The sequence below is a fragment of the Lutzomyia longipalpis genome, chromosome 1 (genome assembly GCF_024334085.1).
Source record: "Lutzomyia longipalpis isolate SR_M1_2022 chromosome 1, ASM2433408v1".
Taxonomy (NCBI): Eukaryota; Metazoa; Arthropoda; class Insecta; order Diptera; family Psychodidae; genus Lutzomyia; species Lutzomyia longipalpis.
In genome coordinates this window covers 30,294,508-30,312,976 of record NC_074707.1, presented here as the reverse complement: position 1 = coordinate 30,312,976, position 18,469 = coordinate 30,294,508, and the positions used below count along the sequence as shown (strand labels likewise).

The 18,469-nt window shown below is 33.9% G+C and overlaps 1 protein-coding gene across 2 annotated transcripts; it reads left to right on the top strand.

The window, feature by feature from the left end:
- The first annotated feature begins 21 nt into the window (after positions 1-21).
- On the top strand, positions 22-16,069 carry LOC129797864 (metastasis-associated protein MTA3). Of its 2 annotated transcripts, XM_055840728.1 has the most exons (11): positions 22-231; positions 2,817-2,978; positions 8,662-8,769; positions 9,756-9,967; positions 10,215-10,535; positions 11,810-11,998; positions 12,123-12,867; positions 12,978-13,298; positions 14,108-14,244; positions 14,361-14,476; positions 14,560-16,069. In XM_055840728.1, the coding sequence occupies exons 1-11, from the start codon at positions 204-206 to the stop codon at positions 14,717-14,719; spliced, it is 2,499 nt and encodes an 832-aa protein (XP_055696703.1). In that variant the 5' UTR covers positions 22-203; the 3' UTR covers positions 14,720-16,069. The 2 variants fall into 2 exon arrangements, with proteins under 2 accessions (XP_055696703.1, XP_055696705.1); XM_055840730.1 differs by lacking the exon at positions 14,560-16,069 and having other exon boundaries at positions 28-231; positions 14,108-14,271; positions 14,361-14,474.
- Positions 16,070-18,469: the final 2,400 nt, after the last annotated feature.

The window sequence follows — 18,469 nt, the reverse complement described above, 5'->3', positions numbered from 1 at the left end:
AAGCGTGACGTACCCCTTGGTGAAACGTCATGTGAAAGAAGAAGAAGAAATCGGAAAAAGAAAATGGCTCCCGTGCTTGTGTGTGAATAAAAACAATTTTAACGCGGTTTTTGTGATCAAACAAGTAGAATTGTGTGTTAAATGAGGAGCAAGTACTGTGGATTAAGTGGTGATCAAGTGTTTTGATTGATTTCAGCGCAAATATGACCGCAAACATGTATCGGGTCGGAGGTGAGCTTCTTCTCCATCAAAACAGTCTAGCCTAGAGAGGCGGTGCTTGTACCAAAACACTCTAACTTAGACCTCCATATGCGTGGTGGAAAACGAGCAGCGCGGCCCAAAATTGCTCGTATCTCCTTTCCTGACACCTTTTGTCTCTCGCGACCACGAGCGAGGGCGCCCCCACGCGGCGCTGCATTGTCTTTGACGGGATTTGCCGTGTGTGTGGCGTCCCGGAATGATTGTTGGTGGTGCAGCCGCCGCCGCTTATCTGGGCCACTGGCACCTTTTCCACCTCCTCTGCGCGCTTCGGAAAATAATCACTTTTCCTCGTCTTACGGGCTCAAGCAACACACAAAATGGATTTAATGGTTGAGCGATGGCTAGAAGCGCTTCCACGCATTTGTTTCTCTTCTTTTCTCTCCCTCGTCTCTTTTCGCATCATCTTCCGTCGTCGGCACTGCTGTTGTGGGGCCAAAATACTCCCGAAAAAAGACAAAATCTCCGCAGAGTGATGAAGCAAAGTGGCTCGCATACGCCAAAAAAATTATATTAGGCAATCACTTTTTGTCTGGAATAATGACCTCTTCTCTGCCTCCCCCCTCCCACTACCGCCTACCCCCTCCTCTTCGCACCGTGCAAATGATAGAGGTGTGTTGTAGAGTATATAGAGAGGAGATTCTCTGTACTACACATTTTCAATTATTATTTTCTCTCAATGGATGCGTATTAATACCTACACTGTGTCACCACGATGGTGTCCAAAAATAAGTGGCGATTGAAATTGTACATAAATAAACTCCATTTTCTCCTCCTTATTACCTACACATTTCTGCCCTCCTCACCACGTCTCCGGGTGCTTTGCCATCGCATCAATTTGCGTTGGTTGTGTGCAGAAAGGTGCTCTCATATCCTCCAGGGAGAGAACTCTGCTGCGAAATCCATCAATATCAAATTCATTGCATTTTGGTGATTTTCCCGAATGGGATTTCACTAAACAAGCAGCTCCTGGTGCAAAAGCCTGTGCTTTGTTAACGGAGAAATTGGGGGATGGCAGCAGAAATTTTCACTTCCTTTTTTTTTTCATTTATGCTACCCTGCCTACTAATTATGTTGCTTTGGCTATTTAAAAGAAAAAAAAAGCCAGCGTCCCACCGAACGCAACACTAGGTGGTCAGTTTACATTTTACAAGAGTGAAAGTGATTATATTTCAACATATCACTAGTTGCATAAGACAACACCTTATCTTATACATTTTCCACAATGCATTTTCTTCTTTTCTGCCTCTGTGCGGCGCAAGTGTTCATTATACGGCTTTTCGCCTGCCTGCCTTGCCTGCCTGTATAAGAGCAGTTTACCATTTTCTTTGCTGGTGTTGAGTGTAGGGTAATTGCCTCTACATTTGGCCTCTCTCATTGCCAATGAAATAAAATAAGAATTAAAGTCAGATGTGGAAGGGTTAAGGAAAAGCTCGAAAACTCATATTTCCCGTGGTGATAGAGAAAAGCGGTCTGAGACAAAGTTGTAGGCTAGGAAATTTCCTATAAAAATGACCTATCGAGGAATTTATTTGCCCTTGGGGAATCCTGCAGATAAGAACTTATGCAAATTGACTTTTTTTTCCCCCGGTATCCCTTATTGTTAAATTAAAACAAAGGGAAATTCGGGGCAATTTAATGATTTTTTTGGTCAATTTCTGTTACCTATTCCTTTTCTTTGAAGGGTTGATTTATATTATTCTCTCAAATTCTTTTGAAAGGTTTTCTTTTAACACTTATTTTGAAGGATTATCTTTTATGGATTAACTACTTCTTGAAATTTACTAATTTTTGCTAAAAGACTGCATCAAATTCTGCGAATAGCCTTATTTAGATAAGACTTCTCAAAGTAAATTTCCCAGTTTCTATCGCAATTTTAATGCTATGTTAGTTGATAAATTGCAAAATTATGTTTTGTTTGGGTTTTTCCATCGTTGAGATATTAATATCTGGACTATGGTTTTTCTTTTAATGTTATAATATAAAAGAAATATTTCAAAGAAATTTTTTTAGCAAAAATTTTAAGATTCAAAATTCTAAGCTCAAGGTTCTGTAAAATATCGTTTTTTTTACAATTCAAGGTTTGTTACATGTTTGGAGTTCTTTTATCTTCTTTTGAACGACAATAACTTGATATAAAAATGATTTAAATTCCATAAAGATTTTAATCAAGAACTCAAATTAAGAATACAGATCGAAATTTTTCTTTAGAGCCTATTTAATTCTAAGAGTTACACACAAACCTTTTTGTAAACTAAATACTCAGAAGTAAGAAATGAGCTATACAAATAAACCAAGACAATTGGTTCTGATATTAAAATCAATCTTGAAATTCTTTTTAGATTGAATGCAATCAAAGAGAAAATCAAGATCGTGAAATCTTGACTACGGAATACACGTTTAATTGTTAAGGAAACGTTCAAAGATAAAGATAAACGATAAATTATCAAGAAATAATTTGACGATAATTATGAAGCAATACATAATTAACTTCTCAGCAACAATATATAAGATTTTTTTTTTTTTAATAAAATCACTCTTATTAAATTTACTTTCAGATTATGTCTATTTTGAGACATCATCTTCAGCTCCGTATCAAATTCGTCGGATTGAGGAGCTAAATAAAACACCCTCAGGCAATGTTGAGGCTAAAGTAATGTGCTTCTATCGACGAAGAGACTTACCAACCCCATTAGTTCAACTTGCTGACAAACATCAGAGTAAGTATTATGCCTTTTACCTATAAACTTGGTCTTTACCTTTATACTATACATATGCGCTCTCTCTCTCTCTTTCTGTCTAATTAATATGAATGTTGAATATACCAAGAAGCGTTGTCTTTATGTTGAAATTGATAGGTGATAGAATAAGGATGAATTTGCTTTTGAATGTACAGACAAACATAATTTATGAATTATTTCAATTCCGAGTGCATTTATTTGCTTTGCATATAAATGCAAATTAGATAATAATGTTAATAACCGTATATTAATGTACATATAAACATTGAAAGAATTAGAATTGGAGAAACTAATATGTATATAGAATTAGGATTGAGATGAGAAATGAATAGAGAAGATATGTTGTGTGCTGTTTATTCGTTTTGGGAAGAGAGCGAGAGGAAAGTGTATGCAAGCGACATAAACAAGAGTTTAGATGAAGCGATATATTGGGGTGGTTTGAGGTGAAAAATCGATTTTTCGGGCTTTTTTGGTACCACAACTTTTCTCGCTAGCTTTGTAAATTGCGGTACAAAATGATAGGAACTATTCCAACAAGTTTGAGATTTTATTATTTTCTGCAAATGAGAAACTATTTCCATTTAATTGAAATTTTAAATGAAGTTAATCAGGAATTTTATATTATTTTATGGACATTACTGAGAACTAATTAGTTCCAAATTAATCTGAAGAACATTTTAGTGTGTGTCTACCATGATCTCATAGGGTGATATGCGTGAAATAGGATGGAATATTTTTTCTTGTCCTTTTTGTTCATATTAATTCGCGCATGGAGATTTAATCCACAAAGTCTTGTTGTGTGGAAGAATTCATAAAAGAACTTTGCAAATTGTTAATTAATACTATACTAAATATTTCTCAATCTTCATTGCATTGTGTGACACCTTTGAGAATGAGAGAATAGGAATGAAAATTAAATAAATATATATACCTACATGGTGGGGTTTAATACATTTAAAAGCACGGTGAACATTCAAAAAGAGAATGATATCGATTTGTTAAGATGGACCCCACCTCACCCCTACCCTTTGAGCATGCCATCGTGCTTACATATAGATAGATAATATAGAGCTATATATGAGATGTATACGAAATGGTAATGTATAAACACAGCTCAGCCACCCCTCAAAAGAGCCACCCAAAAGAGCGAAGCACCAGCTAACCATTCCGGCCACCCTGCTAACTCATGCCACTGCACACATCGCATCATACTCTGCAATGTTATTCTGTACGAAAACCTCCTGAACCCACCCACCCAAGCCCACCACCCACTTTTGGTTCCAACACCACCCCCTCATCCCCTCTCATCTTTTGAGCCACAGCGCTCGGCAGTACTCACAGTATTTTATACGATGGCTATACAAATGTGTATGTGCATTATATCTGTGTACCTACCTATATATATGGCGGCTGTGTCTAGATATTATGCGCTGTTGGGATCTGAGAGTTAGGGGTACATGTGGGTGGTGGTGGGTGAGAACGTTTTGTATCGTGAGATGTGTGTTTTGTGTACGTGTGTGTGTGTGTTCTTGCGTCTGTGGTTGTGTGTCTGAGTGAGAATGTATGCGAATCTGATGCTACACCACCCAATCAAACCCCCCAGCACCACCCACCCCATCCCACCCCTATCATATTTGCCACCCACTCAAACTCTAGGACTCCTTTTGCCATACCACCAACGCCATTGCCACCCACCTTTCACACAAAACTCACAGAGTCCTCTCTCTGTTACGTAAATGTATATGGTTTGGCGCAGAATTCTTTTTTTTTTTTCGGGATAATCTTAGGGAGGAATGAAAGGATCTATACTAAAGAATTCTGTATATGGGAGGAAAGGGGAGATGAGATCAAAAAGTATCATTACATATTGGTTTTGTAATTTTACCTCATCAATCATTGATTGATTTAACCAACATAATTTAATTATCATTAATTCAGGATACTGTCTCCAATGCCACAATTTTGTTTATAAGTCTCTCTCTCTAGCACACCCACACAGGACAACTCAAAAGAAAGTTTTTCTTCCTAAATATCCACATTGGGAATTAAGTTTGGAATGGAGTTTAAAGTCGTATATGATCTACTTGTCAAAGAAGGGCCAGGATAAGAAGAAATTCTCTTTCCAGAGTCAAAGAAGTTTATAAAGAAAATTTCTTTGTTGATCAGATTATGTGCATGTGATAACACACATTGGATAAACCGCATCAAGGGTTTTTTTTGTAGGTATCTGTGACAAAATTTCAGGGGAAAAATCCTCACCCTCATAGAGCTATCCGATTCACCCCATTTTTCCGTACTAACATATTCTATATGTTGTAACATTGAGTACAAATTTAACCAAAATTTCTATATTTGTTCACTTCTTTGAACGATGTTTGTTTTAACTGCCCCACCAGTACGGACACATAGTATCTTTGGGTATCCACAAGAAGTAAAATGCAAAGATAAATATATATAAACTGCAAAGATAAAAATTAAATATAGCATGGATGGAACAGTATAAAGCGAAAGAACGGTAAGTAAAACTTACGGGCTGTGATTCTTTCTTTGTCAGTGAAATGTGAAATTGACGGAAAATTGAGGATGGGCAAATTTTGAGGAAGGCTTTCTCGCGCACCGAATCACAGCCAACGCTCAGAAATTCTGTGAAAAACCTTAATCGTGGGCGTTGGCTGTGATTCGGTACGCGAGAAAGCCTTCCTCAAAATTTGCCCATCCTCAATTTTCCGTCAATTTCACATTTCACTGACAAAGAAAGAATCACAGCCCGTAAGTTTTACTTACCGTTCTTTCGCTTTATACTGTTCCATCCATGCTATATTTAATTTTTATCTTTGCAGTTTATATATATTTATCTTTGCATTTTTATATGTATATACATATATAATGTATATATCTATGCATTTATATATATATTTTATTTTATTTTATATGTGTATATAAAACGCCCCGCTTCGCGGGGCGTTGGACTTATGCAACTCAAGATATGACATGTAAACTTTAAAACGCGATATCTCCGGAACGGCTACATAGATTTTCTTCATTTTTGGCGTGGTGATAGATACTATAGTCAACTATAACATATCAAAATATGAAGCAATTCTATAAAGCGGTGCTCGAGATATTCATCGAAAACACATCGAAAATTTTGTTTTCGATTTTAGCGCCACTTGCGGACATTTTTTGAACTTGCGATGTTCCGAGCAGTTGTAGGGCTCGTTAATATCTTTCATTTGAGCCCGAGTTGATCAAAATCGGTCAAGCCGTTCTCGAGTTATGGCCGATTTTCGATGAAAAATTGTGGCGGCCATATTGGCTAAACGGCTTGGCCGATTTTCGAAAATGAGGTATCGTTGGAAAGGTCTAGATGGCCCCTATAACATATCAAAATTTCAGTCCTCTAGCTATAATAGGGGCTGAGATATAGGCAAAACAAAATTTGGGGGTTATTCAAAATGGCGGACGTGGTGGTGGGGGGGCGGATTTGACCTCATAATCGGATTTCTTCCACCCGATATATGAACTTTGCCGTTGACCGCAAGTCTCTATCTATCACCGTTCTCTCGCAATTTAGCAAAAGGTTCCGGACGGACGGACGGCCGGCCGGCCGGACGGACAAACGGACCGAATTTGGGCGCATACGATTTTTGGAATGTAGGGACCCTAATTCGTGCTCATCCCAAATTTGAGCCCGATCTGACGACTTTGCATTTTTGAGTGTACACAGAAGCTGTGCTTCTTTTAAGAAAGAATCACAGCTAAAAAAAAAGAAGAAAAGGGAGGAAAAGTAAAAAGGGGTGGTTTGCCCTTGGAATTACATGAATTGACTATATAAACCACTTTGGAGATTCCCTTTCACATATAACAAATTTTCGCTTGCGTGCCATTTATATGAGTGGGAAAACATAAAATGTATGTATAAAGCATACACACATGTATGATATATGTAGAAGGGATGAAATATATGTCGTAGAACCCTGTATAGATTTGACTATGATTCATGAAGTAAATGCACATATTTGGATGAATGATGGATATATATTGTGCAACGGAATTCATGCACAAGGTGCTTTTTATGCAAAAATTCAATAGAATAATTGCAAGGTGGGTTCAATGTGTAAGGGAAAGTTTCCTCAACCTTACATTATATTGCAATTAGTTAATAAAAGCTTTATTATACGTTAATTGTATTTCCTGTAAGTGTATACCTATAATAAGTTAGAATAAGATGTTTGTTGACATTGTTTGATCAACTAAAGATATTAAGGAGTTTATGCCTTATCTTTGTGGTCTGTGAGTAGCATCCTTCTTGGAGGCTTTCATTATTTATTTATTCTCATAAAATGGGATATTAAACAAACTTTATAATTATCAAATTTTAGAAAATGCTTTCCCACGAATTTATGTACCTGATGAAAGAAATATAACTAATCGAAATGTCGTCCTAAAACATATTTTAAAAGCACAAAAATTTTTCGGATCTGTCGTTCAATAACACATAGAAATAGCACAGAAAGCTTTTATTAAGGAAGGGCTTAACCCCTTAAGGACAATAAGGAATTCACCGGGTGAAAGGACCTGATAATATTTGTTTATTGTGTTTTTGTGCTCAAATAAGACATTTTTCTTTTCCAAAAAATTCGAATTTTTAATTTTTGGTTTTTCGTCCATCTTGGTCATGTGAGTCCTTGGGGATGTTTTTTTTGTGTTCTTATGTATAATTCTGTATTGGTTTGGACAGAATAAATAAAAATTAATTAGCCTAAATTAGGTATTTTCGGTATTTTCTAAAACGATCTATGGGACGAAAACGTCCTTAAGGGGTTAAGAAGATCTTACACGAAATTTCGAATATTTTGGTTTAGAATTAAATTTTCTAGGCAATTTTGAGATCAGACTTGGGAGAACATTTCAACCAAAATTCTGAGCACATTTGGGTTAATTCAAGAACCGAAAATCTACCAAAATAACCCCAAAGTTTTGATTACAACAAAATAATAATAATATGAAAGACAAAAAAAAATTAGGGATCAGTAACTCTGTGAGTGAGAACTTCCACATATCAATCAGGCGCTCATGATAGCGACCGACTCTTCTTTACTTTTTGCTCTCTTTTTTTTCTCACCCATCTCCGTGAATGACAGTAGCGCTCGTTTCCATGGGAACTGAAGGAGATAAAAGGAATTTTGTGTGTGCACTTTTGTTTGGGCCGCACAATTTTGGGGTACCACCTACCTACTACCTGCAGGAGGGGGTGTGTGTGGGGGGTTGATATACGTACCGTACATACATATATGTATGTACATACATATACACCACATATAGGGAAATGATGGTGCGCGAAAAGTTTTCGGACGGGGGGTTTAGTTGAAGTGTGGGAATGACGTAAATTTTCTCTGGAGTGTCGCCACCACCCCAACAGGAGGGTGGCTTCAAATGAAAATTGAGAAGGGATTTTGTGTGTGTACGACTGTGCAATTATTAGTTTTATACTTGTTCTTTAATGAAAAATAAATATTTTTTTCACAGTTTAGGTGAGGAAGGTCTAAATACGAATTATTCTGAATTTTCTTTGTCCTTTGTTGTGATAAAAAAAAAGAAAATAATTGAAAAAAAGCTTTTTTAATATTTATTTAATTTTAATTTTTTAAATTAATTTTAGTGGCAACTGCTGATGATTCTCCTGTAGCCATGAAACTCAAAAAGATGTGGCTCAAAACACCAGTTGGTGAGGAGCAGGCAGCTCAGGCCGTATTAGATCCGGCTATAGGTAAGTATTGTTTTGACGAAATTTAGAAAATTTTAATTTAGAATGATTAACTTGAAAAAATAAAAAATAAAAGAAAAACTTTCTTATTTGATTTTGTTTAGCTATTATGTAAAACCCAAAATTTTGTATTGAGCTCATTGAACTTACCTACCCCCCACTTTTTCGCGCCAATGTTATTTACAGTTTTCACATCCGACATGACCATTTCCTCACATATTCCACATAAACAAACTCCACAGTTCGACTGGATCAATAAGTATCCAAAGACTACTACCTACATATGTTCTATACAAAAGCGTTAGAGCATTTATTATGCTGCATATGCACAAAAACCTTCATGTATGTCCCATTCTGATAATGAATGATTTCAATAGGTAAACTTATACCTTTTCTATTGTTCTATGTACTTACGGATATAGACAGGAGGAGTATGAACAAATGTTAAAGAAAAAAAATGTTGAAAGAAAAAGATTTAAAAGTTTAACGTATGCAAAGTATGTTGGTTGAAGAAGATGTGGCCTAGTAAAATGTTATGTAGAACATGGACAAAAGCTCTCTTTATACGTTCACATATAATATGGAGGAAATTTGAATTTCCTCCTTACCCTATCTTGTCTCTTTGTGCATCTGGAGGGATCTTCTATATGTACTCAGAAGAAATACCCCCAAATTCACAATATTGGCGCAGCTACATTCAATGAGCTATGAATCAACATGGAATTTCTTTTAGATAATAATCTGTTTATGGGAAAATATATAATACCAAAAAATATATACAATGTACTGAACAAAAAAAACTTTTCATGTGTCGATAATCGCTTTAAATTTCATCGATGACTTTTACAAACACAAAAAAATTGCCAAAGAATGAAAAATCTCTTTAAAAGGAAAATATGAGATAATCTTTAATAAAAATATATCCTTATAAGCATATACATAGCAACACATAGGAGTTTTCCCATTTATATTTTGCCACACATTTATAGCTGCTCTGGAGGAGGACAGGAGTACAGGTGGAAACAACATGGGTGGCGAAAAAGGTGAAAATTTCACACAAAAGCAACGGCACCAAATGAAGCATCGAGAATTATTTTTATCGCGTCAAGTTGAAACACTTCCTGCCACACATATTAGAGGAAAATGTTCAGTAACATTGCTGAATGAGACCGAATCACTGCTAAGTTATCTAAACAAAGACGTGAGTTACAATAGTAGTAAAGTCGAATTCCAAAGACATTTACTTGTAATGTAAATAGGGGGAGGAATGGCTGCAATATCTCACATCCACTTTGCATTTTCATTTTTTTTTCCTTCGTTCTTTTTTTTCTTTCTTTTGCTCTTTGCGTGTGGAAAAGTCTCGTATAGAATATTGCACCATTTTCTCCCTAATTGAATGGGATTTAATTAAAAAAAGAATTTTGTGATTTTTTTCATCTTTTTTGTAGGATACGTTCTTCTACTGTTTGGTATTTGATCCCACGCAAAAGACATTGCTGGCGGATAAAGGTGAAATTCGCGTTGGGAGTCGGTATCAAACGGAAGTGACGGCATTACTGAAGGAGGGTGAATCCGACAATAGGACCCTCGAGGAGTTGGAAACACTCACATGGACACCGAATCATGCTCTTACGGATAGGAAAATAGATCAATTTCTCGTTGTATCCAGATCCGTTGGAACATTTGCTCGTGCTCTTGACTGCAGTAGCTCCGTTAAACAACCGTCCCTTCATATGTCGGCAGCAGCAGCTAGTCGTGATGTTACATTGGTGAGTTTTTGAACTTCTTTTTCCTTGTTGCTTTTTTTGTATCTCTTGTACAGATTCATGAGGGGTTTGTCAATTTAAATTTATTTTCCCAAAAGATTTTAATTTATTAAATTAATAAACATAATGGAAGTTTGTGATTCTTAACATACTTAATATCATTTGTTTAGACTTCTTTATTAATCAAAAAAGTTTGAAATAAGCCAAATAAGCATTAAAAATCGTCTAATTTTGAGACAGATACGACAAAAGTAGCAACAAGTGACGAAATATCTGACGATTCGGATAATTGACTGAAAAGTATCTACAATGACGTTACAATTGTGTTATTAAAAGCATGAAGCATACTCATTCATGTTTAAAAAATTGGAATGTAAGACATTCATAAGAAAATCATTAGCGGATGGATTGTGATTGGATATTGTCCAATGTTAAAAAAAAAGTTTTACAATTACCCTTGACAAAACTTTTTGCCGAAACATTTGCGTGTATGTATGTTTCACGCGTCTTAAACCTTTCGCATTCACGTGAAACATTGAAACATATGCTCTTTTTATCACAATACATACTTATTCTGTGGATACTTTCACAGGACTTTTCTCAGGCAGAACGTCTTCTTTGGCCTCTTTTGCGTGTGTTAAATTTTCTTGGGCTTCAAGTACATTTATTTCATGACGCATTCACAAAGCTAGCGGGGTGGGGCGGGGTTTTAACCTAGGGAACATTTATGGATGTAATTAATTTTTTCTTAGGAGCCATATTTGATTTCTACTCACTATTTTTTTTTTCGTCTTCACATTAGTCTTTAACCCCTAGCTTCGTTCCTCCCTATGTCTTAGACTTTTCCTATAACGTTAATTCTTACTTTAGTTTATCTTACATTGCTTTTACTTATTAATTTGCTCTACCTTATGCTCCTCTCAACTTCTCAAGACCTTATGGCTCCTTATTCTTCTTCTTCTTATCTTTTACATCCATTCTGTTACATCATTCTTTTCTATGATAAACTTTAAACTTAAAAATCTAACAGTGAAAAACAATAAAATTCATAGAAATTTGAAAACATAAAATATTTCACGCTTGTGTCTATGCATGACCCAAAAAACGCGAAAGGGTTAAAATTTAAAAAAAAAACATAATTCCTAAAACAAAAATCTCACTTTGGGTAAAAATGTGTGGAATGACATACCCCTATAGATTTCATTGACTTTTGTAGGTACATGGGAATTTCTCTTCTTGTGCCATTTTATTAAAAAGTTTTGTGTATTTGCCTATAGTTCCATGCCATGGACACACTGCACAAACACAATTACTCAATTGAATCGGCCATGTGTTCGTTGGTACCATCAAGTGGACCAGTTCTGTGTCGTGACGAAATGGAGGAATGGAGTGCATCTGAGGCGAATTTATTTGAGGAAGCCCTCGAGAAATATGGGAAAGACTTCAATGACATTCGACAAGATTTTGTGAGTACCTATCGAAAAAAGTTCGTCTATCTTTGTTTTTATTTTCTTGCTAAATTTGGATTTTGTGAAAAGAATTTTTGATAAAAAGATTTGAATGGGAAATGTTGGAAATTTAACTTTGCAGCTCCCGTGGAAGACATTGAAGAATATTGTTGAATATTACTACATGTGGAAGACGACGGATCGCTATGTGCAGCAAAAGCGCGTAAAAGCGGTGGAAGCTGAGTCGAAATTGAAGCAAGTGTACATTCCCAACTACACAAAACCCAATCCAGCGGTGATTAATAATACAAAGGGTGTTCTCAATGGAAGCTCCAACGGAAGCAGTGGCAACGATGTACTAGCCTTGACCAGTGGTGCTACGAATAATGCCAGTATTGGGGGTGGCAAAGCGTGCGAGTCCTGCCAATGCATATCATCGCAGCAGTGGTTCTCATGGGGTCCAGCGCACCTCAATTGCCGCCTTTGCTTCAATTGCTGGTCATACTGGAAGAAATATGGCGGCCTTAAAGTTGCGTCTCGCATAGCTGATAGTGATATTGATGCGCTAAAGAAGCGCTCAAATAATGACATTGACGATGAGAGGTTGAATGATTTAACAAATAGACCACCCCATCGGTGCTCCATTGTCAATTGTGGGAAGGAGTTCAAATTGAAAGCCCATCTTGCCAGACACTATGCCCAGGCGCATGGTATCGCTATACGTTCGGGCTCACCGCGGCCAATTATGAAGACACGAACGGCATTCTTTCTCTATACAACAGCAGCAACGCGTCTCTCTCGCAAAATCTGCAGACATCTCATACGGCCACGAAGAGCGGCGCGACAACCCTCCTTCGCCATCAATTTCCAGGCGGTAAAGCAAGAATGTATGTGAATGTTTCATTCTTTCTTATATTTCCTCCTTTCCATTCACAAATGACTAATTTTTTCATTCCCTCCGCCTTCTTCTCTTTTTTTTTCTTCTGTGTTGTTGTAGTCTCAATGGCAATTGCCGGTAAGACACTTCCGGAGATAAAGGCAATGCTTGTGTATAAGAAAAAGGATCGAGGCAGTGTGACGCACATTGCAAATCGTTTGGGGAATCCCGGATCAACGGTGGGAGAGTGGTTGATTCTAACACCGAAAGAGAATATGCCAAAACCCGAGGTGGTTGCATTCCCAAAGCCACCAAAGGCACCAGATGGTAGTTTACTCTACGAGAGGATACCCAATAAACCCGAGGCTGAGAAAATACCATTGAATGCACCATCACCATCACTCAAAAGACGCGCCTACGATGAAGTTAATGGCATTGATAGTAAGTTTTATTGTTTTTCTCTTCATTTATTTTTAACAAAAATGAATTAAATTAAGATCTAAATTGGATTTTATGTTTGGAAGTAGATTCAGGAAGATTTTTGACGAGAGATAAAATCACAATTTAAGTCTTTAAATTTTTAAATTGATGGCTGTCAGTCAAATATTTATCCAGGTTGATTTTTAATTTTCACTTTTCAATAAAAAATTTGGGGGGAATTAATATTTGGGGTAAAAGTGGACGGTCCATTTAATTAATTGAATTTATATATTTTAAATTTATTCAATCGCAAAATGTCAGATGACTTGAAAGATTAAAAGCACTTTAAAATCAAAAGATCTTTATGGAATTAATTATGTGAATTTAAATAGACATAAAATGGAACGAAAGGGATGTTCTGATTTAAATGTTTTCTTTTGTTTTCTTATAACTCGTCAGTTGTAAGATTTTTGGTATTATGGAAAAAATCTTTTAAGATTTTTACATTTTATTTGTTTCTTTTTAATCGAATTTTTGAAGAAAAATTTGTTTTTTAGGGCTGTTTAAAGATCTTTCTGAATGTTTTCTGGAATAACAAATTCTATTGTTTTTCTTTAGAACTTTTTAAAAACGCCCATCTGTTAAAATCTTACAACAACTTTTAGATTGTTAATTTTCTAATTAGTTTCTAATTATTAATAATTCTAAATAATAGAAAAGTAAAGAATTTTATCAGAACCAACCTCAAAGTCTCTCCTAGAAGACTTTTTCTTTTTTAAATAAGCAAAACTCTTACAGAAAAAGAAGTAAAATAATAATTTTCATTTTAGCGCCAGCTCCTGTTGTTGGACCACCTACAAAGAGGCCTAATAAGGATCCAGCTCCATCCCATCGACCCACACAGGAGCAGTATGCTGCAATGATGGCAGCAGCAGCGGCCGCAGGTCAACCCCTTCCTCGACATCATGTAAATATATAGAATTTTATTAATAATGTAAATAAGTGTTGAAATATTTCAAAGTTTGCGATAATCTGATTTTTTTTTAATTTTTATTTGAATTTTCTTTCAAAAAAAAAAAATAGTTGAATGGGAAGCCAAAAATTGCTCAAATGACGCGAACGGGTTCGGGGAGGAAGCAGGTGATTAGTTGGATGGATGCACCTGATGATGTTTACTTTAGGGCAACAGATGCCAGCAAGTGAGTGTTTATGAGATGATCATACTGCGCATACAAAAGGATCTTTATAATTTTCAATTATAACATTTATTGGTGGTCTTTAGGAGAGCGAGGCGAGGACTGAGCTTGTCTGAGTTGAGGCGAGCCGCTAGGAAACCATGGAGGAGTCTCCAGGTGAAAACAACGATAAATATGAATCCCCCAATTCCACCAATTGCCACCACACAGCCCGGCAGTGATCTTCAGGTTGTGATACTTGACTGACCAGAACCCCAGCCGCATCCGTACACAATGGAAGCCCTGCTCAATTAAACACACAACACACACACAATACACACTGAGCACACACACACATAGAAACACTTTTAAGAAAATAATAAAAAAAATCTAGATTCATTTGAGGGGTTTATAAAATACACTAAAAGAAATTTTTTTAGGTAAGTCATTCGTTTTATCACAATTTTTACATAAAATATATTATATATATAAAGAAAAATGAAGAAGAAGTGAAAATGAAAGTGAAAAAGAACTAGCAATTGTGTGAAATGGGAAAAAAGAATCATTTGGGCATTTCAAATGAGATGAATGATGTGGTGAGACAGGGAGGTCCACGAGTTTGTTTTATATTTTAAATTTAAAAAAAAAGAAAGAAAAAATAACGAGAAAGAATCATTATCACGTGAAACTGTGTGAGGATTGATTTATCTTTCACAGCTCTAAAAGAAAATCTTTCTCAATCTGTACACATTTTTTTTTAATTTAAAAAAAAAGAAAGAGATTGCAAAAGAAAAAAAATAACTTAGAGAAGAGAATGAAAAATCTTGTGTGGTGATGCATATAATGAGAGATATTAGTTTTTCTATAACATTATGAATGTTGATGTGTCAAGAATGAGAAAAATATATATATATATATATTATAAATATTAGATATGAATGTGTTTTACAAGCAAAAATAAAATATAAGATTAAACAAGATGAAAAAAAAGATAAAAAAGCAAGAAAAAATTAACCACCAAGAAACTTAATTAAAAAAATTAAAATAATGATAGATGAAGGAAGAGAAAAAGAAAACCAATTAATATTTCGATAATAGAGATTAACTATTAAAAGATTAAATTAAATTTAATTATAATGTAATGAGGATGAGAAAGAGACAGAAAAAAATTCCTAATCTAAATTTTGATTATTGTGTACACTTATACGTATATAATAATACCTACCTAACTATAAACTGAGAACCAAACTTATTGGGATAAATTTTACATACACACACACCTAACAAGAATTTAGAAAGCATGTGGAAGGTCATGTTTAAAGAAAAAAAGAAATGCAAGAAACAATTTTTTGATCACAATTTCCCACACCTAAATATTTTCTAAACACGCCAAGATGGAGGTACAAGTTTTATTTATTTTCATTTTAAAAGATTTTTTTTAGTAAACTGCGAAAAAAATATCTCAAATTTAGAAAAAATCTAAGGAAATTTTTATTATTATTTTTTAAAATTATAAATAAAGTTTTAAAACAAAATTCGTGTGATTGCGAACAAAGGGGATAAAATAAAATGGAATGCATGTCATTCAAATTTAAATGTGACCCATAAAAAAAAGAATCAAGACTATTAAATGATTAGAAATTTAAAAGAGAAAATCTGCAATGAAGGAATTTTAAAATATTTTTTCAAATCATGTTTTTTTTTCACGCAAAAAGAATTGACGAGGCCTATTTGCACTAATTTGCATCTTTTTTTTTTTCAAAAGTTTTATTACATTTCAGGTTTGTGAGAAGATTTAATTAATCATAAAACTTTGAAAACTTTCTTTGAAAAATTATAATTTTTCAAATCATAAATGAATACAAAAGGTTTCAAGAAGAATAATTCTTTTATGGCATTTTGATTATATTTTTTGATCAATCAAAAATTAATTATAATAAAAGTTAAAATAATCGCAAAAGAGCACATATTTTTGCGATAAAATAAAATGTTTTCCCTACATAATTTTCTTCAGAAATCTTCAAGTAATCGCGAAGAAGATCTTGCAAGCATTGTAAAACTTTGTAGTGGAAAAGAGATCTATTGTATTGCAAATTGGAACATTTTTAGCTTCTGGGTCATCATTTAGCATCTCTTTTGTGAGTATACATCCTTCAATGACGTTTAACTTTAAATTTATATAGTTTATTTATACACTTCTCTAACAAAAAGCTCGTAAATAGCTTTTCTTTAAAGAATCAATTTTGAAGTAATTTTTTCTTTTAATTTCATTCAAAGGACTTTATTCATTTTTGAGATTCTCGTAAACTGATTGTTGAAGAGAGAAATGAGGCAAGAGAGAAAAATCTACAGATATTTCAAGATTTCAAGCGAATTTCAAGGGTTTCTTGGTCACTGAATAAGTCTCAATAAGACATAAAAAACCAAATAAATTTTGTATATTTTTCATTGAAATACATATTGGGAAGAAAGTCAGGTAAATTTTGCTCAGAAAATGCGCAAACCACGTTTCCATTGTTTCAGTTGCGTGAAACAAAGACGTTAGTGTTTCATTGATGACGAATTTAGTTTATTCAATATTTTCCAAGTTTTCTTTCGAAAATATAATAAAACTTTTCTATCCACAGATGTAGAATTTATCGCGAAATGTTTAATTGATTTTTAATTCTGTGGCGATTGAAAAAAGTCGAATTGTCCACTTCAGCCAGGAAAATCCTCCAGGGTTAATGAAGCAAAATACGATGACGAAAAATAATTACAATGGAGGCGTGGCTTTTGCATTTTCAGGTGAATTTTATTTGACTTTTAGCAAATAAACTGCAATTAAAAATGGAAAATTAATTTCTATTTTATTGGAAGTTTCACAAATCTTTTAAAAAACAATTTTTCATGTCATATTTCTATCTTCAAATAATGACGTCATGAGACCCTTAAAAATGAATAAACTCCTTTCTTCCCAACAGAAGAATTAGTGCAAATAGGCTATAAAAAAAGATTAAAAAAAATTACACCAATGCAGATGGTAAAGGTAGAATAATTAATTAAATAAAATTAAACTACTATTAGTGTTAGTGATGTAAAAAGCATAATTGTTTTATTTTTCTTTTTTACGATAAATTAAGTAAAAGAAATGTATGAGAATAGTAATATAAATATTAGGCATTACAGCAGTAATTACATTAAAATGTGTGAAAGAGGGGATAAAGAGAAATCATAAAAACAAACAAAAAAATTACTACATTCTTCTGGTTTAGCATATAAAAATACGTATGAACTCTGCCTTTCTTTTTTTTTGTCAAAATTTTTTTATTAAATGAGGGATACAATTAGATGAAAAAAAAAACACTGTGAATGTAATTTTCTGGCAAAGAAAAAAATTCAAAATTGTACCAATTTAAGGATAATGATGATGGAAGGATGCTGGAAAATGTAGGGTTCACAATGAAAAAAAATGAGGTATAATAGAATAAGCGAGAGGTTCTATTACAAATTATAAGTTTTCACTTTAGTATTTATTTGAAACTATTTTTTTGTTGTTTATGTTTAACTTATTGCACTACTGATTAGTACATTTATGAGAAAGTTTTATGTTTATTGCTATAAGAGAATGATTATATATAAATAGAAATGCAAACACAAATATTTACATTTTTAGGGTATTATTACTTTAAAATAATTCTTCAATTTTTTTTTAAATTTCTTCTCTAAAAATGAATCTACAGCAGAAAAAGATTTACATAAATATGATTTTTATAATGAGAATTCTGTATAATCACTGCTCAAGGAACTGATAAATAATATTTATTCTTATAATATCTCAATTGAAAGCAAACAAAAAATGAAAGAAAATCTAAAAATTTATCATTTTTTCTTTCATTTTAGAATAAAAAAAATCTAATAATGTGAGATTTTATGTGCGCATTATGATTGATTTTTATTTAACAGAGAGTTAAAAAAAATAAACAATTTCTACATTTTGAGATATTTAGTTTTATTGTATTAAAATGAAAAAAAAGA

Bases quoted from the DNA above. Each gene is read 5' to 3' on its own strand.
- LOC129797864 (XM_055840728.1), top strand. From the start codon at position 204: ATGACCGCAAACATGTATCGGGTCGGAG. The intron at 8,770-9,755 runs GTAAGTATTGTT...ACACATTTATAG, and splicing joins CGTATTAGATCCGGCTATAG to CTGCTCTGGAGGAGGACAGG. The intron at 10,536-11,809 runs GTGAGTTTTTGA...ATTTGCCTATAG, and splicing joins CTAGTCGTGATGTTACATTG to TTCCATGCCATGGACACACT.